Source organism: Oreochromis niloticus, linkage group LG16 (assembly GCF_001858045.2).
Source record: "Oreochromis niloticus isolate F11D_XX linkage group LG16, O_niloticus_UMD_NMBU, whole genome shotgun sequence".
NCBI classification, from domain to species: Eukaryota; Metazoa; Chordata; class Actinopteri; order Cichliformes; family Cichlidae; genus Oreochromis; species Oreochromis niloticus.
The window spans coordinates 18,935,437-18,958,095 of NC_031987.2; the positions used below are offsets into that span (position 1 = coordinate 18,935,437).

The 22,659-nt window shown below is 40.1% G+C and overlaps 1 protein-coding gene and 1 long non-coding RNA gene across 2 annotated transcripts; both read left to right on the top strand.

The window, feature by feature from the left end:
* The first annotated feature begins 860 nt into the window (after positions 1–860).
* LOC112844186 (uncharacterized) lies at positions 861–1,599 on the top strand. Its single transcript, XR_003216879.1, has 3 exons — positions 861–963; positions 1,055–1,085; positions 1,495–1,599. It is a non-coding gene; the product is annotated as an uncharacterized LOC112844186 (long non-coding RNA).
* Positions 1,600–8,970: 7,371 nt separating this feature from the next.
* LOC109197494 (uncharacterized) lies at positions 8,971–21,728 on the top strand. The gene is made up of 8 exons (XM_025904003.1): positions 8,971–9,138; positions 9,447–9,530; positions 12,032–12,385; positions 12,909–13,268; positions 16,346–16,466; positions 16,555–17,241; positions 17,538–19,461; positions 21,136–21,728. Exons 1-6 carry the CDS (start codon positions 9,123–9,125, stop codon positions 16,565–16,567), a joined length of 948 nt encoding a protein of 315 aa, XP_025759788.1. The 5' UTR covers positions 8,971–9,122; the 3' UTR covers positions 16,568–17,241; positions 17,538–19,461; positions 21,136–21,728.
* Positions 21,729–22,659: the final 931 nt, after the last annotated feature.

Sequence of the window (22,659 nt, forward strand, 5' to 3'; positions counted from 1 at the left end):
TTAGTTTCAAGCCACAGAAAGCCTCAAACAGCAGCTCTGTCACCTTAAGCAGTAATCAGAAAACATCAGACAGCAGAATTAGAAGGTCTCCTGAAGCTGCCACCCTGAATCTAATTATGTCCACATTGGAAAGCCAAATGTACGCACTAATTATAGAGAGAGCCCAGAAAAGTCACACAGGAAATTACACTTGTGAAACAACCACAGACTTTGGAGTCTTTGAACAGGAATGGGAGCTCGTCATTACAGGTGAGTTTATCAATTTTTGAAGTTTTCAGATTACAAAAAACAAAACAAAACAAAATATTACTTACACATTTATCATAACTGAATGTGGGGATGGGTAGGCCCCATAAACAGGAAAAGGCTGGAAACAATGGAACTTTCCATACATAGAGCTTATCTCTCACCTGCTCTCTCTCTCTCTTTCTCATTGTTTCTTTGATATCAAAGATAAGTCTATCTAAAAAATATTCCATGTGATTATCAAAAGTTAAGCTTTCAGAGCAGGCTGGGGAGTTTCCCTTAATATACTCTTCTACCTCTGTATGAACACCTGAACACTTTTGGTTACAGTGGCTTTGTTACTATACAAAGCCACTGTACAGAGCAGAGACACTATGGTTTGATTGTTTGGTAACATGTATCGCTCTCCCCACTGAAACCTTACATGAGTACTTCTTAAATGCAAAGCTCCCAAGTTTCAGACTTTGACATGAAGCACAATTAGAACAAGTTATATTTTATAAGAGCCATTTTATAAGTGCTTTTACATTTAAGCGAAATTAACTGAGTATTAAAACTGCAGTGAAATGAGTTCCTTTATTATTTTACAGAGGAAGCTGAAGCTGGAAATCCATTGAAAATCCATATTGCCACAATTATTGTACCTTGTGTGTGTTTCCTGATCTTTATAATTAGTGCTTTGACCTTTCTGAGACAAGTCTGCAAAAAACAGCCAGAGTAAGTTGGCTCCAGTCATTCTTTTACAAAATGTAATGCTAATCGCATGACACTGAAACAAACTCTTTCATTTTATTTTTTTTTTTCATAGAAATATCACCCAGCCTCCGACTGTGACATCGGTAAATAGAATAATTTTTGTACTTTCTGCTGAGAAGTTAGATTGTCTTTGTAGACAGTTTGCAGATATATATTTGAAAGATCAAGCAGATCTGCCATCCTCTCCACTTTCGACAATACTGAACATCTGGATATGCAGCTAAACTCTGTCAAAACTGTTTCAGCTCCACAAGCACAAGGACAGATATAGAAAATCAGTACCACCACATACGATATACCTATTTATGTTAAATTTACTGTTAACTGTTTTGCATTTAATTTAGTTACATTTTAGCGGGATTTTTAACTTTTCAAGTTATTTTGATCTGCAAGACAGTATGTTTATCATTGAGCTACATTGTTTTACATGTTTTGCTCTGCTGTAACACATTTTGTCTTATTATGATTCCTTTTGTTCCCATTTTTTTGCAGCAAGTACATATTTATGAAAACCCCCTGGAACTCGAAGCTCGCCGACAACGTTTCCAAATCCAGGTTCTCCCCTACGCAAAGAGGACTGAGCATAAGAATCACACATAGTAAATAAAATAAATAAAATAAAAATGAAAAAAATAAATAAATAATCAAGATATACTTGTACTGTAATGAAGAGCACATTGTGTACTTAAACCTCCATTAAATTTGTTTTTCTTGCTGACTGGACACTTGCCATAATGCGACCTCATCAATGTGTTATCAGAAATACGTTCACACATCTGTTTACAAATCTCTGTAAATTAAACAGCAGGTAAACTGGAGCAGGAACCTGCACTTTCTCTTCTAAATGCACTGTCCTTTACTCACTGGCTAATGTTGTAGTTTTACAATCACAATCTACATTTTGTCATTTTAGGCTGCTTGCTTAATAATTTCAAGACTTCGCAACTTTATAAAGAATAAACAAACAATTTAATCAAGCAATTGGCAGCAATGAGAAGAAGAAATGACATCTTACAGAACAAGATTCAGGTTCTGTGTATGTCTTTTTTAAAAGCTGAGAAGCCAAAACAGTTTCTCAGCGTTTATTTTCACTGGAAATAGAAACAATGGGCGTTAAAAATTTCCTCTGCTGAGGAAACTGTGGAGTCAGGTGTTAACGTCCAGACTTAGACATACAGTTACATGCAAAAATAATAGCAGTGTGTTTAAAACAACAGAGCAAAAGTTCCATGCTCCTAATAGCATTTATATCATGTATAAAAGGACAATAGGAGCCATGCACATTAAATTCCAAATGAAAACATGAACAATTTTTTTCTTTTCTCTCCCCCCCCCCCTTTTTTTTTTTTTTTTTTACTGAAAACGAAGAAAACAAATATTAGGTTGTTAAAAAATAGCAGTGTCTGTATTTTTATTTAGCAGCATGCCTGTCATGCCTGTTAAGTCTGTTGGTTTTCCATTACTCTGCTACACCTAGTCATGAATTTGTTCCCATGTTATATCACAATTTCTGCCAAAATCAGTACTTAAACACATTAGTAATGTTAGACTGCTATTATTTTGCACGTAACTGTAAATAGCCTACTTACAATGTGTCTTTTTTTCTCTTCTTAATAAAAAAGCATTTAACATTTTTAAATATCATATTTGTCTCCTCCCTTACTGAAAAATGTAGGTATTAGAACACTACATATATTGCCCTTCGAGGTCATTGAATTCAGATATTCCAATCACTTCCACGGCTATTGGTGTTTAAAATCAACCACCTAAGCATTCAAAGTGGAATGGATTTCCAGTATTACATGGTGGTCTTTTCCTGTTTCATATCTTAGTTAGGCTATGCCCTCTTGATAATTCCACGCTGGTGGAAACCCAAACAAAACGCGCATCAAGAGGCTCTAATGCCTGTGTCTCAATCTCGCGGCCCATGTCACCTCTACTTGCGGCCTGCATAATGACGTGAAGAAATATGTTTTTTAAAGTATTATTCAAAAAAAAAAAATTAATATGAAGGCAATAGGCAAAGTGTTACAGGCATAGTATGAAGCATGTAAATATAATAATAACCACTTCAGCCAAAAAGAGTGCCTGACGAGCCCAGTTGTAAGTAAGCTATTAAAACTCGACTGTACACTGTGTTCGTGTTTTTCTCCGAAACAATAAGTTCAGTTGGAGCAGCCGTTCAATGTCTCTCTCTGGTTCTTGCTAGCGAAGTTGACCCAGACAACAAAGTAAAGCTAGTTTTCAGCTACAAGCCCGACACGAGACCCGACATGTTAGCCAGAGGTCCCTTTACCACGGTTCGGAGCCGCTGACTTGTTTTATAAGCTAACGAAATATTTTTCTATACAAGACTGCTGCAAAAAGTGCAGCCTTACCTAATGTCCACCCTACTGTTAACTCATTTTGTATTACGATTTAAAAATCTAGTTGGTATTGGTATGGCGAGTAGCCTTCAGTAATAGTAATAAATCACACAGCAATAGTACATTCATGTAGTTGTAAAAAGCATGATGATATATTAAGTAATCCAAAGTATTGAGAATACGTTACTCTCATTGAGTAACGTAACGGAATACGTTACAAAATACATTTTGGGGCATGTATTCTGTAATCTGTAGTGGAATACATTTTAAAAGTAACCTTCCCAACACTGCTGGTAACAGGTATCACGAAGGTCGTCTTCAACAAACTGTTAAACCAGGCGGTCATCCATTAGTTAAAGGCATTCTGTATTCTGCTTTTCATCATGGACCCAACCATTAGTTCAGAGGGAACTAATTTTCCTGAGGCAGGACCGTGGCTCAGGGGGTTAGGAAGTGTATCTGCAACCGGAAGGTCGCCGGTTTGATCCCCGGGCTCTCTGTCCTGGCCGTTGTGTCCTTGGGCAAGACACTTTACCCTACCGCCTACTGGTGTTGGCCAGAGGGGCCGATGGCGCGATATGGCAGCCTCGCTTCTGTCAGTCTACCCCAGGGCAGCTGTGGCTACAACAGTAGCTTGCCTCCACCAGTGTGTGAATGTGAGAGTGAATGAACAGTGTTATTGTAAAGCGCTTTGGGTGCCTTGAAAAGTGCTATATGAAATCCAATCCATTATTATTATTATTATTTCCTTGGGAGAGGGTGGTTTCTCAACGACATGATTCTGACACCCAAAGTGGGTGGGTCAGCCCTGTGAATTACAAGCCTCATAGACAGCATCTTTAAGTACACCCATCTCAAAGCTGGCTAGTCAGACTGGTTAGTCCATTGTGAGTCACAATAGAGCATTGTTGGGGCTGTTACAGCAAAAAAGTAATGTATTACACATTTCTCATTACTTTTCTTAAAGGTAATGCAGCGCATTATGCAATTACTTGTTTGCAAAAGTAACACTGCTTCTTACATTACTTTGTTATTACTTTCTTATTAAGGCTTTTATGCACCAAACACATTAACACATTAACACATTAACAACTGCAAACAGCTGTACCCTACACAGTTTACCACCAGAGGGTGCAAAAGAAATAAATCAGCTTAACAAAACATCAAATACAAAAGACCGTTACACCAAATACTGCGCTCTTCAAAACGTGTTAAAGAAGCCAAAGAATGGACAACCATGAGGTCCAGGAATGCATTGTGAGCTGCAGTGTCAACTCAGGGCATGCATTCAAGTTCCTTCCAAAGCTCCAGGGACTGGTGGGATCATAATGACGGTGCAGGTCACTGTTAGGTTTTTGTATTGTGATGGTCATTTATGCTTAGAAATATCTACCCATATATGCTTACAGTTTTATAATCAGTTGTAGATTGGTAGAGGTGTATAATCAATTGCGTAGCGATAGGATGTAAAAGGATGTAGTGACAGCCTACTCCTCAGTAGGCTGTAAAAGGCTTTGTGTGCATTCCAGAGCATTCTGGTATTCACCCCCCACATTCCAGGAACATGGGAGAGGCCGTACCTTGTCTTATTGTTTTATGGTAGGATAAACGTGTTTTAGTCTAAGTGCCTTTTGTTTAGCTGGACGGCTTTGGGGAGTCACACACACACACACACACACACACACACACACACACGATATTCTTTGTTGACAGAGGTCAAGTGGGTGGAACGACACTTGGCTCTGGGCAGGCTTCCCTCATGCATGAGTAGCCCACCGAACTTTGCCTACTTGGTGTTCAATGCTTTTGCGGTGTAGTAAATTGTCTCGTTCCAGCGGTGGGCCTGTGCTAGACAGACCCAACAGTCACTTCCAGCTCACAGCTCATCTTGAACTTTGGGCTTGTTGTGCAGTCTCGACCTGCAGATCTCACTCCTCAGATTTGCCCGCAGGCCCTCTTAGACTCAGTCTTGGTGTTTAGTTACATCATTTATTATTTTATAATCCTGTTTCCTTGTTCCTTATTTTTATTATACTTTCCCATGTCTTGTTATCAGATTTAATTCAACTGTGTGCAGTTCCACTCGTATCTCCACTCTGCCCTGATCTCCGCTTGTTTATTTAAACCATAAAGCTGTTGTTTTGTTTGTTGCTCCGTACTGACTGTTTGGCTGCATGTGTATTTTCCTCCATGCTTTCAATGGATTTTTGGACTTTGTTTTCAGCAGCAGATTGGTCCTGTTCTACAACATAAATAAAGATTTGTTTTCTGGTATTAATTAGTTCATCTCTGTCTCTGGTTTCGGTCCATACATTCCACAACAACATGGCTGCATCAATGCCATCATGCCAGTTTGCCCGAGGGTTTTTCCTGAGAATTGTCAGGTCCGGGTGATACCAGTCAATCCACTCTCATGAGCTACAACAAAGAGACTATGTGTCTCATGCTTCAATAGTAGTTAATGGAAAAGCAGCTGCAAAAGACATGGAAGGAGATCAGTGACCCAAGCCAAGCCAGAGTCAGCCTTTAAAAAAAGTAGATCTCCCACAGTTGGAGAGTGGCAGTGTAGAGGTGAACTAAAAACCCTTAGTGCAGATGAGTCAGATATGTTAACATTTGCACAGGTATGCCAGATCTTTTGTGTTGGTTTAAGGATCAGCAGAGGTTTTTTTTCCAACACCCATTTCTAGTGAATGGCAAGGTTAAATTGAAGTGTATTATGAGCAAGAAGGCTGAATGTTTACTCACAGTGTCTGGAGTGTTATAGGAGAACTAACAGAACAATGGTGCTCTTAGCTGTTTTGGAAAGCAGGCCGTTTGATTTGATTCTTATTGTCTACCGAGTTCCTGTGTTAGTGGAGTTAGGCCAGTGCTTTAACCCTTTAAAGCCAGGTGCATCGTATTTGATACATGTGTTTTTGTGAGTTTTGAGACTTCTACATCATCAGCGTTCTACATCATAAAATTAGTATTTACTCGTAATTAAAACTCGTATTAAAAAACTTGTATATGCACATTAAGACTTGATGTATTTTCATTTATACTTTGTCTAAAGGTTCAACCAACACTCCATTATCAAATGATTAAAGATTTCTGGCAGTCATTTCATGGTTCAGGATTTAAAGGGATAAACTCAGTGTTGGCTTGAATGTCCTTAAGGACATAACTGATGTTGTGGAAAAACACTGATGACTACTGCAAGCTAGTGACTAAGAGCATTGCTTGGATATTATGTCATCCACCACCAGACTGAGGGGTGATGAGGTTTCTGATGAGATAATCACTGTGAAGTCGCACCGTACTGTCAATCAATCAGCAACATTTGCCTCAACGTGCTTTATATTTTAAGTTGAAGACCTTAAAATCACTCAGAGAAAACAGAGAAAACCCCACCCCCATTATACTACAGTGCAGCTTTAAAGCTTGCTTTCAGCTTGTGATAAAAAGTGGTTGTCTACCAAAAGGGCATTTCTAATATTTCTGTGTATTTTCTATGTGTAATACCTTTGATTAGATTGGTCAATAGACTTTAATGAACAGGACTGATGAAGGGGTTATATATAAAATATATAAAAGGGCTTATTGTACCTATATATAATAATCAATCCAGTCCCTTTCTTACCACTTAAATTATCTTGATAAAATATTTGTTGTTACATTATATTTGTTTCAATTTCTACTCCCCTCTCTCTTGGAAAAGAGAGAGATTTTTACAGTGATAAATAAAGGATATGAAAAAGCCACTTGTTCTTTCTGGGTCTTTCGCTCATGAGAGATATGTTTAGCCTATGTTTGATAGATTGTAGGCCAAGTCATTTACAACTGTGTAAACACAAGCAATCCTTTTGGGGCAAATATCAGAAATCACCTTTTGGATGACTCATCCCTCTCTGTTGGATTCTTGTACTACACTGTGGTAGTGTCATTCTGGCTATCTGTGTTTACCCATATCTCTCATCCCAGATTTGCTTCCTGCTTCCTTCCTCCCTCTTTCAAGTCTTTCCACCTTCTTTGACACTTTCCCTCTGTAACAGGGGGATTGTTGTGAATTGTTGTTGTTGCTGCACTGACTGTTACTGAGGGAACACCAGAAAGACCCAGTGTGTGTCTCTCACAAGTCAGTTTTTCAAACTTGGTCGTTCTGTTTTGTCTCTCCTTGTTAAATGTGTGTGTGTGTTTTTGTGTGTGTTTTTAAACCAACATGGCGATGGTAGAAATGTTCATCTTGAGGATTTAAAACAGTGGGTGACATCACACTAGCAATGTCCATTTTTTATACCGTCTATGGGCACAGACCTTGGTGACCTCACAGCTGGTTATGTCCACGGATGGATAGATGTCATTCCATCTTGTCGAGATGGAATATGTAAATGTTGAAAACTCCCCTCCTTCTGGGTCATTTTCTCGAGCTGTGCGGGTGTAAATTTTGAGACATATCTTTTAGGACTTCTATAAAAATCATATTCCAAAGCAGTTTATGGGAAATTCGTATATATTTCTTTTAAATGTATGCTTTGATACAATGTTTTAAAGTTAAAGCAAGGTCTAATGTGTGAATAACTATATAAAATGTATTCTTTGCCATCTTAGATGTTAGATGGGATTGAACCTTTATAACACTGTTTAATGGTAGTCTTGCAAAAACATGTGAAAGGGATGTAACCTAATCAAAATGAAACAGTTTTGGCGTCTGAAGATGAATAAGTTATGGAACTAGAAGTCTTCTCTGCTGATGTGTTTGAGTGTCTTCACAGAATCTTTGCTCTTCTTTTCATTTAGATGATAGACTTTTTGTGATGCTGTGATGTAGCTCCTGAATAGAGTACTTTCTAACTAGTTTTTCACTAGTTAGAAAATCAAATGTAAAATTCAAGATAAGACTAAGCAAAAAAAATCTTCCACTGATGCGCTTCTCTCCCAAACATATTTGATGGCATTACAAAACAATCTCAGAGAAGGCAAAATGCTACGTCAAGAAAACAGAAGCACGGTCAGAACAAAGTACAAAAAATTTGGCTGCATATCACTTACATTGGAGGCCAGGCCATTACATTTTCACATTCATCTTGATGCCGCATGGAATCTACAGCGCCTTATCTGAGCGCAAAGCAGTGAAATGCTAAAATGCACTTCATTGTAGAACGCTTTGTAGCTTCCTACAATGTGTTGTAGGATGCTATCCTCCTGATAGCATCAGGAGGACTTTTGTGCATTTTCAGACATGGAAAAAAAACAAGTTACGTGATCTGTGACCTCTTACTGTGTTGTTGGGAAAATGTTTGTCACTGTCAGCGTGAGCTATCACAACACGTTCTCCAACTTCTGGGAGATATTCAACCATAAATATCTTTTTACATCTTTTCTTTTTATTTAAAAAAAATTATAAATTTAAAGATAACCAACAACTGGACTGAGAATAAGTGTATTAAAATTTTTTTAACTTTTAATGTTCAGTGTTACTCAGTGGCCATCTTGTCAGTGTCAGTGTGAACAAATGTCACTCTTACAACACCCTCTGTAACTTGTGATCCAACCAATCACAAAAAGGCACACCACTCACATAGTCACAGACAAATGTCATTCACTTCCTGTATGGAAAATATTCGTGTGCTGCGTAAGTAATTAGGGAAGGCTGACTCTTTGGTTGTATATGTGTTGTAGATGCTGTACAGAATAATTGCTATGATTATCACATATACAGTTTACTCTGTTTTGTGGCATTAAAGTTGTATAGAGATAAGGACCAAATAACACATGACACTCAGTAACGGTAAGAAAGTGTTGTTGCTTTTTCTGCTGTGATGCATGTACTTACACAGGAAGTGATATTTCTTACTGGCAATTTAGGGTGTCTGACTACATTCACATCTGATTTATTTTATGCAGTTAAAAAGACAATGCAATGCTTCATGTGATATTTTTGTGCTAGACTGTTTATTGAGTTATTCCTGCTTTACTGTCCAGGACATTCTTGAAAGTTACATCTTAAAACTAGTAGTTACAAATATTTATAATTTAACCTTTATAATTTGAGTCGGTTATACTGAAATCATGTTTCTAAATAATCTTTTCTTCAAGTTGCTATGGGAGATTTTCTTAGATATTTGGGCATCAACTGGACCTCGACACTGATATGTTGCATCTGTATTTTCCTGGAAGCAGGTATATTTAATTTATGCTTTTTATGACAATGAGTATAACCTACAGCAGGGGTCCCCAATCTCAGTCCACGAGGGCCGGTGTCCCTGCAGGTTTTAGATCTCACCCTGGGTCAACACACCTGAATCACATGATTAGCTCATTACCGGGCCTCTGGAGAACTTCAAGACATGTTGAGGAGGTAATTTATCCATTTAAATCAGCTGTGATGGATCAAGGACACATCTAAAACCTGCAGGGACACCGGCCCTCGTGGACTGAGATTGGGGACCCCTGACCTACAGGAACAGTTTGACAATTTGCGAAAAAGAAACATTTATTTATATATATGTATATATATATATATATATATATATATATATATATATATATATATTTGGGGCCTTTGTTGTTCTTAATATATCTTCTCCCCCTCCAGCATATAATGGGCTCTTTTGAGGACATTTCTTATCACTGTTATGCTGATGATATTCAGTTGTACATCTCTTTTAAGCCCCAGGGTTTATCTAAGCTTCAGCTTCTGAATGACTGCTTAGATTCCATCAAATGTTGGATGGCTGCAAATTTCCTCCAACTCAAGTCCTCATATGTGCTCCGGACAGATTTTTATCCCAGATAGTGAAAGCCCTTGGTCCTCTTTCAGTGTATGTTAAATCCTCTATCAGGAATTTAGGTGTCACTTTTGACTTGACTCTCACATTGGATGGGCATGTGAAATCTCTGGTTCGGTCTTGTTTTTATCATTTAAGAAATGTGGCTAAGTTAAGCCCTATTTTATCTCGCCCTGAAGTGGAGCTTGCTATACATACATTTATTTCCTCACATTTGCACTATTGTAACTCTTTGTTTATGTGCCTAAGCAAAGGTTCTCTGGATTGTCTGCAGGTTGTGCAAAATGCTGCAGCTAGGCTGTTGACAAAATCCTCAAAATATTCACATGTGACACCATTGCTATTTCAGCTACACTGGCTTCCTGTTGAATTTAGAGTACATTTTAAGATCCTGGTCTTGACATTCAGAGCCTTGAATGGATTGGCACCACCCTACATCTCCAATCTGCTACAGCCCTATGTCCCTAGCAGGTCCCTGAGGTCATCTGATCAGGGCTTACTTGAAATAAACCAGACTAAGATGAGAACTAAGGGTGACAGAGCTTTTGCCACTGTGGCCCCGAGACTCTGGAACTCTCTCCCTCATACATTAAGAACCGTGGACTCGGTAGTTGTTTTTAAAAACAACTCAAAACTCAACTTTTTAAAAACCGTTTTTGGTTAATTTTTGCCTGTTTTATATTGTCTGTCTTACCCTTTTATTATTTGTTATCTTATGTGCAGAACTTTGTGACTCTGTCTAGAAAGGTGCTATATAAATAAAATGTTATTATTTTGTTATTGTTATTATTATTATTATATTTCTTTTGCATTTTACTTAAAATTATTATTTCAAGTTTATTGAGAGTGAAGAAACATTTTTTTAGTGCATGACATCAGGGGTCTGCTGGGAATTTATAGATGTAAAAGTTCACTTAGGCATGGCTGTGACTGCCCATGTAGAGCTCTAAAAGTCAAAACCAGAATAGAAAAATGGACTCTCAAGTTGTCGCAACTGAAATAGCAAAGGTGTGACATGAGAATACTAGGAAGTCAGAAACCTCACAATTTCACTCTGAACAGCTTGCAGACATTCCAGAGAGGGTTTTTTTGAGACAATAAATGACAATAAAGCAGACAAAGTCAAATCAAAGCATGAAGAAAACTTTGTAATTCAGTGTGTGAGACAATAAAACGTCCACACCCTTTTACATGATATTGATTAACACTGTGCACCTCTACCCCAGCTCTGCATGAAAAAGCAGAGGTACAGTTAAAACAGTATCCATAGAAAAGCTGAAATAAATTGAGATGATACAGTTGGATGTGTTGAGGAGTATGAGCTAAATCTATAGTTGATATGACCTGTCGCTGAGATCAGTTAATGTTTTGGGATCTTGGCCTCAGCTTAAAGTCAGCAAAGCAAAATGCAGCAAAATGTAAATAAAACCAGAATGCAGTGATTTTTTTTTAAATTAATATGTGTATATGTTCCTTAAAGAATGTATAGCATAAAATAGAGAATTTAAATGATTTGACAATAATTGCATTCAAGACACAGCCACCCTGGGGCACCTCTGTCAGGGCGCACTGACAGAGGCGCCTCTGTCAGTGCGCCTCTGTCAGTGCGCCCCAGGGTGGCTGTGGCTACAATGTAGCTTGCCATCACCAGTGTGTGAATGTGTGTTTGAATGGGTGCATGACTGGATGTGTAAAACCGCTTTGGGGTCCTTAGGGACTAGTAAAGCGCTATACAAATACAGGCCATTTACCATTAATACAATATATATCATGCAGCATCAGAATTATTTGGAAACAGGTAAAATTTCCTGTAGTGTAACGCAAATGAAAATTACAAATTCTTTGGATGCAGCAAAAATGAGGACTATGATGTCATTTTCCTTTGTTCCTCAGCTGGCATCACTTTGACAGCTGGGAGCACAGTGACCCTGCACTGTAGCAATAACACAATCGGCGACCTCCTTCAACTGGCATGGAGAAGGAATGGGACTCTTCTGTTTAGTTTCAGGCCACAGAAAGCCTCAAACAGCGGCTCTGTCACCTTAAGCAGTAATCAGAAAACCTCAGGCAGCAGAATAATAAGGTCTCCTGCAGCTGCCACCCTGAATCTGACCATGTCCACCTTAGAAAGCCAATTGTATGCACTAATCATAGAGAGAGCCCAGAAAAGTCACACAGGAAACTACAATTGTGAAATGACCACAGACTCAGGAGTCCTTGAACAGAAATGGGAGCTTGTGATTACAGGTGAGTTTATCAACTTTTGAAGTTTTCAGATTACAAAAACCAACCAACCAAACAGACAAAAAAGTTTACCTTACACACCCATCGTGACTGACTACAGTGTGGGGGCGGGGGGCAGAGGCTGGCTGATGGTGGGGCACGGAAAGAAGAAGAGGTTGGCAACAATGGCATTTTTTTTTAGCTTATCCCATTTTATCTTCTTTTTAAAATACACAAGTCCCTGCCCTTTGTTCTAAAGATTACACTGGATTAACTTCATTCAGTGGCCTGCTCTGTATGTTCTTCTACTCTTTATGCTCAAACTTAAAGCTAACCATCTACAGCAACTGTGACGCGCTTTCATAAAAATTAAAATCATGTAAAAACAAAACAAAACACATTTCCCAAAATGCAGTCCTATTCCCCAAAATACTGATGCTGCAGAATGTAAATACAACCTAAGCTTAGCATACTATAGGATACTATATATGTAATTGAAGTAATGAATAAATGAGGCCTATAAAGGGATTTTTTTTTGTCTTTCAAGAAGGGAACAGCACTTCCAGGATGGTCGGGAGCACAGTGACCCTGCACTGTAGCAATAACACAATCGGCGACCTCCTTCAACTGACATGGAGAAGGAATGGGACTCAACTGTTTAGTTTCAAACCACAGAAAGCCTTAAACAGCAGGTCTGTCACCTTAAGCAGTAATCAGAAAACCTCAGACAGCAGAATAATAAGGTCTCCTGCAGCTGCCACCCTGAATCTGACCATGTCCACTTTAGAAAGCCAATTGTACCCACTAATCATAGAGAGCGCCCAGAAAAGTCACACAGGAAACTACACTTGTGAAATGACCACAGACTCAGGATTCTTCGAACAGAAATGGGAGCTTGTGATTACAGGTGAGTTCCTTACTTCTAATTTGTAACTGATTGAACACTGTGGGTGGAAAATTGAAAGAGAAGAGGGGGGCAATTTGGCCTTCACTAGCTTGTCTCTTTTTTGTCAAAGACATGAGTCTTTATGGCAGGGGTCTCAAACTCGCGTCCCACGGGCCATTTGCAGCCCACATCACCTCTACTTGCGGCCCGCATATATGTGAAGAAATATTTTTTAAAAATTATTATACAAAAAAGGATTTAATACGATGGCAGAGTGTTACAGGCATGGCCCTTTAAGACTGTAGCCTCATGGGCGGTGTAGTCCTTGCTGCAGGGAGAACGTGTGGGACCGTCCCCCCCGCTGTGTGTGTGTGAGCGTGAGGGAGGGAGAAAAAGTAAAGTCGAAAAGTAGTGATATGTGATACCACTGATTTCATTTCCAATCCGATACCAAGTAAAATTCATGATGGTATCGACGATACTGATTCGATACCGATACTTTGTACAAAAACTTATTTATTTATTGTATCTCAAATTATAGCGTCATAATGATTACAGGACATCAGATTACTTGTTCTTATCACTTAATAATGCAGAATTCATCATATAGAAATGAAAAAACTGAAGTTGTGCGCTATTTGAACACCTTGCCTGGCTGCAGCACTGAAGGACTCCGTGAGAGACGTCTGTCTCGCCCTAGCAGCACCTGTCCCTCTCCACTCCTCCTCTTCAGTTCGCCTCAATATAAGCTCGTCATATTCTGTGATATGATTTACTCTGAGGTGTTTGACAAGGTTAGTGAGGTTGCCACAACAGCTCACTTTTTTGCTACATGTACCGCAAACCACGTCTCGGCTGTTTGTGGCGGTAAAATACGTCCGCACATGACTCCACTTACGCCCAGCCATTGTTGTGAGTGCGCACATCAGGGGGCTGCGACACATTTATACAGCCGTATTTCGCACATGACGATGAAAGGCAGAAAAGAAAGTAATTCCTTCGAATGTAGACAATCCGAAAGTAATAGTTTCTTTCCTCTCTGTTCCTGTTAATGATAAACTACAAATTTACCCTAAATTACTAAAATATTGATATTTTAATGTGAGAATTGATTCTAGAATATAAATGACTGGTATCGGAGGAATCGATATTTCAGTATCGATCCGCACATCACTATCGAAAAGTACGAGGTGCTACCGAGTAGAAACGTAGCAGCATGTAAATATAATAATAACCACTGCAGCCAAAAAGAGTGCCTGACGAGCCCAGTTGTAAGTAAGCTATTAAGACTCGACTGTACACTGTGTTCGTGTTTTCCTCCGAAACAATAAAGTTCTGCTGGAGCAGCCTTTCAATGCCTCTTTCTGTCTCTCGCTAGCAAAGGTGACCCAGACAGTAAAGCTAGTTCCCGGCTACGAGCCCGACACGGAACTCAAAGTATTAGCCAGAGGTCTCCTTACCACGGTTCAGAGCCGCGGACCTGGCCGAGGTAACAAGAGAGTGCAAACATGTTGAGGGATTGGCTGTGTTAGTTCAGCAAGAGATTTATTTGGAAAGAAAACAATTTTCCCTTGCAGTCGAAAACTAATGTGTAGGCTTATGCCTGCATTTTTATTTTGTTAAATACAAACAAAAGTACTTCCACGTGTCTGGCCAGAAAACGTGTTTATTTGTTTGTTCAATGAAACTACTGTCCTATACTGTACTATATTGCTGAGTGACTGTCTTCTGCTCGTCAAATATATTTCATTGCAATGCTGACCCTGTGCTAACTTGCATATGGCAAATGAAACTGAAAGGCTTCAGATAGTCAAGAGTGAGGAAAAAAATTGTGTCCCTGTTTGCAATTTTGTCTTGTTATACAATATTTGGAATTAAATAAAACAAACAAAACACTAATTTAGGAAATATTAGTGGGTGTTTTCGTGTTTGTTTTTTTGTACTACTTGGACACTAAAGTGGCCCTCCAATGAGATGATGGTGCCAGAAGTGGCCTGCGGCTCATTTGAGTTTGAGACCCCTGCTTTATGGGTTTACAAGATGTTTAAAACCTTATAAGGTTCCAAGGCTGTGGAACGGACTCAGGCGCAGACTGAGAAAACTCGGTTCAAACAGTTCTTTATTAACCACACTGGTGCGCTATATACACGTGAAAGGGGGGTGGGGGGAAACCAGGGTTCCGGGGGTCCACAGGTTGGGGAAACACACGCCTTTGTACTCGCTTCGCTCCTTGTCCACACAATCTCCACACAAGCAGCTCCACTCTCACTCATGGGGTCCAGGGCTCACAATGAGGGCAGATCCAGATAAACCTATTTACAGAGACGAGGATTAATCCAAGGCAAGCACGGCAACAACAGAATTGCTATAGAACCGGGCAATACTAGCGAGAGTAACTCAATATTCCAGTGACGAGTAGCTCAGAGCCCCTGCCTTAAGAAGAGGCAACCTGCAAACCGGTGATCAGCTGCAGGTGCGTAGGCCAAGGGTGGGAGCCCAATCTGAGCTCCGCCCAGGCAGACAGACAAGAGAGAGAGCAAGGTGAGGAGAGCAAAGAGAGCAAAACAAAAAAAACACTTGTGGCCACACTGGGCTGGCCGGGGAGGCACAGGGACCATGACAATAAGGAAGGAAGGGGGAACTTGAGTTTCCTCTAACATTGTTTTTGGGGCTGGCAATCCTGCACAGGTAATTCTAGGGGAACACTAACCTACACTTGCCACTATACTTGCACACAAAAGAGATCATCAGCTGTGGTTCCACTTAGATTGCATTCATATTTGTCTATCTTACAACACTAGAGATTTTATGGATAGATTCTGGGGCAGCATTTATTGCTCTCCTCACCAAAATCACATTTCTTAATTATAAAGCTCCCATGTTTCAGGGTTTGATATGAAGGTGAATTACAACAAGGCACATTTTGTGAGCGCCTGAAGTGTTACCACTCACCTGTACCACAGGGCATGTGCAGGCAGTACTGACTTCATGAAAGCAACGATCCAGTTCACACTAAAACAAAAATACCTCTTTCTAATGGAAGTGAACACAAGTTAATTAAGTACTACAAGTGAAATGAGTCACTTTGTTTTCCACAGACGAAGCTGAATCAAGTGAAATCCATGATGCCACAGCAGTTATTGTACGTTGTGTGTGTTTCCTGGTTGTTACAATTACTGCTTTGGCCATTATGAGAAGAGTCTGCAAACAACGATCCAAGTAAGTTGCTTCCATTTATTCTATGACATGATCTTGTGGTAATGGAATCAGTGATAAGCAACAAAATCTCTTTCTGTCTTTTAAACAGGAACATCACCTGATCTCTCACTGCAAGATGTGGAGACATCGTCTGTATTTTAGGAGCGGGACCACAACTCCTTTACTCCTCCGGCCTCAGGCTATAACCCCCCCCTTCTCCAATACCTGCTGTTCTCATTTTCATGCCCCACCCTGCCCCCCTTTTCTTTCCTCTCTTCTCCTCTCCTCTCTTCCTTTCCTCCATTTATTTCTCATTAGTACATGGGAATCTGCTAGGCCCGAGAGCCGTTGCCAGTCCCCTTCAAGGCCTTCCCCAAACCACAGCACTATTCACACTTCCTCATCCCTCATCGCCCATTGTTACCAAGGATGTGGTCCTTGCTAGTAAATTGTAAATACAGTGGAACCCCGACTTACAAATACCCCGTTTCACGAAAAATTCAAGTTACGTAGGCACTGAACTGCAATATTTCTTCCTGTGTTACAGCAAAATGCCCGAGTAACGAAACCCGCTGGCTCTGATTGGCTGAGCCTACAATGCCTTCCGAATCTTGTGACAACCCCTTGGCTTCTGTACTTGCGCTTCGCTGTTCCACTTGAACGACGTATTGTTGTTCTAGTTAGCAATTAGCCTATAGCCTATCGTTCAGCATTGCCTCACTCAAAACGCACAATGGGTGCTTCGACTCACGAAAATTTTCGACTTACGAAAGACCCTCGGGAACGATTTAATTTCGTAAGTCGGGGTTCCACTGTATAATGTAATTTCAGTATTGCCTGTTGAGAAGTTAGGATTTTAATACCATTAATTTTAGACAATATGATAAGATATAGAGTTCAGTCCACAACCTTGCCTTGTACTCCACCCTGGTGGATTTTTAATCAAACATTTGCTTTGTGATTGAAGTGCAATGTCAGCTTTAATTTAAGAGTTTCATCAAAAGTATTGCAACTGTTTCTTTTTTTCTTTCTTAATACATTGCCCTCCATTTCCTTTTTTTTTTTTAAACCAACCCTTGCATTCTTGCCAAGTCCTTTGCAGAAAATGAATACTCAAAGCCGTGCACATGCCCAAATGCTGCTGCATTGTCTCATTGTTTGCATTGGCTTGGTGAGTATCACACATAACAGGATATCTGATGTTGGCCAACGTCCATTTTCTTTGCCTTGACAAACTTGCTTTTACAGTATGGGAGGAGTCATTAATTATTAGCACTGTGAAGTGAAGTCAGGCATTCAGCTCAGTGGGAGTAGAGAGTAGCACCCTCTGCAACACTTGGAATCTGGAATCCGTTTAATTTGTTATGAAACAACAAGGGTACATGTCACAGCTGGCCATGAAACCACTTCTCAGCAAGTTGTGCAATTATTTTTAAGCTTTTTAAAATGGGGGATTGTGGATGAAAGTGACTGTAATTCATAAACAACTAATGCAGTACTTTTGTAAAACATCTTGAATAAAAGATGAAAGACTGAGCTTTAATCACATCTTGATCATTTGATTTCAAATCCAGTGTGGTTGTGTACAGATCCAAAACTACGAAAAAAAGTTACCAAAAACATGTAGTTCTCCGTGCAGGCAAGTAGGGGATCAATCTGAATTACCATATCGTCCACTTTAGGAAAAGATAGTGAACTTTACTGATACTGAAGATAATGATTTTTTTTCCTGTAGGAGGAGCAGAGAAGATCTTTATGAAAACTCATGGGAAATTGAAACTTGTCAAACATGCGGTCACATTCAGCTCAACTATTACCAGTACAGGGCTGAATGACCTAATTGTCATGTTTCTGCGTCATTTGACCCAGTGTTTTTGAAGTCTTGTGTTTTGGTGTCGTTTTTGTATTATTGTTTATGTTGTAGGTTCATTAGCAGTCTGTAAGTTAGTCTGTCTTGAGTTTCTTATATCCCCCTTTGGTTCCTTCTTTTATGTGTGTGTCCTTCTGTCTTATTTCACTTTTCTGTTCACATGTTTCCCTGAGTGTTTTTTCCTCTCAGTTCTTGTGTCATGTTGTGTGAGTTTTATTTCAGTTTAGTTTAAGTTAGTTGTGTATCTCCTGCACTCCAGCAATAAAGCTGCTTTATTGAGTTTAAGTCCTGCCCGTGAGTCTGCTTCTGGGTCCTATTTTGCCTGCTGTGCATTGCCAGTCCTTGACATTAAATCACACATAACAAAAGAAGACACAACCTTTAGCTTTACACATTGTGAGATTATTATATTATTATATTAGTATTATTATATTTTATATTGTGATTTTTATCTGTATCATGATTTTACTGGAAAGCACTTTGGTGTACTTTGGTCTTTAAAATGTGCTATATAAATAAAATTTGATTGATTGAATTTGATTATTATACTATCTTATGCCACCGTATACTTCTAATCAAATAATTGTTGAATCATTATACGGCTATAGGCCACATAATGCCTTGGATTAAAGATTGTGAAATCATTACACTGTTTTATGATGCATTGTACTGCTGAGTTATAAGAAATGCTGTTTGTGTAGAATCATGGCCTTTCTTTTCTGATTAGAAAGAACAAAACATACTGAACAGGAAGCCAAGTTCGTAACTCAGGCTCACTGAGAGAGAGAGAAAGAATGTGGATGTTTAGGTTTTATGATTTTGGAGGGGGGCTGAAGCTATAAGAAAGGGAGAAACCTTCAGACACTTCGAGATCTGGCGGACACCCTCCTGTCCACATCTCCCGTCCGGACCTTTATGCTCAGTGTTGTATGGAATAATGAGAATTGTATGGAATAAAGAGATTGTTGATTGAGCATTTATACACCGAGTACTGTTCTTCCTTCAGCCCAAAGATCAAAGACTTGGGATATTTAACAACTTGGTGCCGTGTGATCCGGATCTTTGGTGTGCTGAGGAAGGCAGATTTGGTCTGTGGTGAGATCGTGAGACGAGGCGAACAGAGGACCGGTCCAATAGAGTAAAAAGGTGAGCGCCACCTGTTGTAAAAAATCGAAGTGTGCATATTGGACATTCTAATTTAATCTGTTCGCTGAGTTACATGTATTTTCACATTAAATTCTGTCGGTGTCTGGTTTTCGGCGTGAGAAAAAGAACATCATAAGTTGAGGCTGAATTCCAGTGTGTGTAGGTTCCACATTAAATTCTACATTTAATTTCGTTTATGACTGGCTTTTAGGGCAAGAAACTGTGAAAGAAAAAAAAAAAGTTAGAGCCAAAGTTTCAGTATATGAAATAGAGACTGGCTTTTGGTACAGAAAAATTTTTAATTATTTCCAAGTTGAGCTCGGAGGTTTCTGTGTGTGTCTCTGCGTGTGAGACACGCTCTCTGTGTGTTTCAGTGTGTGAAATATGAACATGGTGACAGTGACGGTTGATGTGTGAATTACAGGGCACTAGAGTGAAGACACGTTTGATAAGATACTCAGGTTGACGCCTAGTGGGCCTTGTGGATTTTGTCCCAGGAGTGGTTCCCCCAACCGGTGTTGTGGACGCAGCCCGGATGTAACTAGGATAGCAACCTTGGGAGTAGGACCCCTAAAAAGCTTTGTTCATGGTTTGGCAACCCTCCTGCCTTTGGACGCAGGGGCAGGCCCAGCGGCGTCTGGTTAGATGAGGTGGCGACTTGGGAACTGAGGACTCCTGCATCAGCCCCAGTATAAACAAAGAGACTGCTGTGTAATCACGGGTTGATGTTTATTCTGGTGTAGAACAAGATACGTATTTAAAAATCACAGGTTAAGTTCTACAATAGGTAAAAAGGTTGACGAGCACAGTGGCTGGAGCAAAATGATATAACGGGAACCACACCCAGCAAGAATCAGCAGCTGTGGAACGGACAGCAGCGAGGAGAGAATTAGAGGAGAAATGAAGGTTTAAAGAGCACATAAAAATTGGGTTGAAATTCGGGGCCAACTGAGTTGCGGAGGTTAAGAAAGTGTCCGGAGCATCGCAACAAAAGGTGAAACAAAAACACGCACACAGGCAGAGAAATGTAAGAGAAAGGCACCTTTTAATGAAATGTCTTTTTCGGAAAAAAAAAGAAAGCTAAGGCAGAGAGAGGCTTTGCTGGATCTGCAGCTCCACTGAACACCGCCGCCTACAAACGCACACACACGCACTGAAAAGCAGTTTACACTCATGAACGTGTGAATATTTTTCAGCAAGGTTGAAGCCGGGAAACTTAACACACACTTGTTGTTAAATGCTAAGTTTATCCTCTACTAACAAATAAACTCTCCGGATTACAGGACAACAGCCTAACTTTAAAAAAAGAGAGAGAGAGAGAGAGAGAGAGACTGGTATGACTAGCCAATGGCGAAACAAGACATTTAGTGGTTAAGATAGTGAAATGTTTTCTGCTAATTGAATAACACAAATGGGTTACTGAGGGAAGGAAATTCTCTTTTGTGAGTTTAAACATGATCTTAAGAATTTAAACATGTGCCTGTGTTGTCCTGTCAAATTGGTGGACTATGAGTTGATTAGATCATGGGAAAAAAAAGGAGGGGGTGGGGGGAGAGGCTGACACAGGGCTTGGCCTGGCATTTCTCCCCTCTCCAGTAACACAGCAAACAGAACATCATTTTCCTGTTTGTCCACTCCTGTCTGTTTTTTTTTTCTTTTTATGCCCCTTTACAGGCTGCTTTGCAGGCCCTGGAAGCCGAGGGTGACCTGGACTCCTGCTCTCCCCTCTCCCATCTTTGACGTGACCCTGACCAATCGCTGCAGCAGCTGGACCCACAACAACAACCTGAAAATGTCAATGGTGCTGCAGGAAAGGGATCTTATGCAGCAGAGATGGAGAGTGCTAAACCTAAGGCCCGTTTCACTACACGGGGGGAAATTCCCAGACAGCTTCAACTGACAGAGCTGTGACGAGACGCCCATTAAGCCTGGATGAAAAGTGAGGCCAAGCAACCGAATGCTGACCTTGATAACTCTGCATTAACACTGTGCAGGGCAGTGACAGACCAACACGGATGATCGGGCGGCAGAGGAAAAGGGCGTGGCGGAGATAGAAGGAGCAACTGAAGTCAAAAGCCACCCCAGAACAGACAAAACACAAGAAGATGCAGGTTTCACCTGCGGCAAGCATGGACATTTGGGAAAGGACTGCCCAAATTGGGGTCAGAACCAGGATGGGCAGCACTGTGAGCAGCAGCAGTGGTCGCAAACAGACTGAAAAGGAGGAGGGCAGGACCCCAGGGCACGCTTCAGGCCGTGGTTTACCCAAGACACCAGAACAGGAAAGTGATGAACACACACACATCTACACACACACTGACTCAGCATGAAGTGATACACACACATAAACACATGTCCACTTGTTGATTGAGTGAGAAATGACACACACACCTAAACCTAGATGCTGATGCAATGAGAAGTGATCCACACACACACACATGTTGATACAATGAAGAATGCTTTGCTAGCAAGTGCATATGCAAAATGCTGTATACACACACACACACACACACACACACATAGAGAATCTGTTACAAGAAGCCATTGATGACACAGAATGCATTTTTATGTCATCCAGAGGGCACTTCTGTACATTTAAGAATGCTCTGCTTATGAAAACAATGTCTGTGTGTGGTGACAGGGTGGAATTTTTGTATGTGGCTGCATGCCTTGGGATGTTTATGGCTGCTCAAGGCTTGGACTGAGTTGTTTACTGTGCTTCACGCAGCCTGATGAGGAGCAGTGGTACAGAGTGAAAATGATGAACTGTGTAAAAAACACATCTTTTTAGAATTGCATTTTGTTAACTTTTGTCTGTTTTTGTTTTATACCTTGTGAAGCACTTTGTGATCTTTTATCTAGAAATGTGCTATATAAATAAAATTTTACTTACTTACTTACTTACTAATGTTTAATATGGAGCGTTGCATTGTCTATGATTGAGATTTAATTCATGGAGGAACAAAAGGTGCTACGGCAGCTGAGGAAGCAAAAACTTTCCTGTGAATTTTCTGGTTGATTTTTGGGTTTTGCTTGGCACTATGTTGATTTTATCAGTGAGATTAGGGATGTTTTCTTTCTCTAAGAGAGTGAGATTTCTGGAACTGGCCCGAGTATTTGTTATGTTATTCTTATTTTATTGGTTACGCTTGTGTTTGCTTTTGTTAAAGTGCACTGAGATAAGAAATCTGGGAGGTG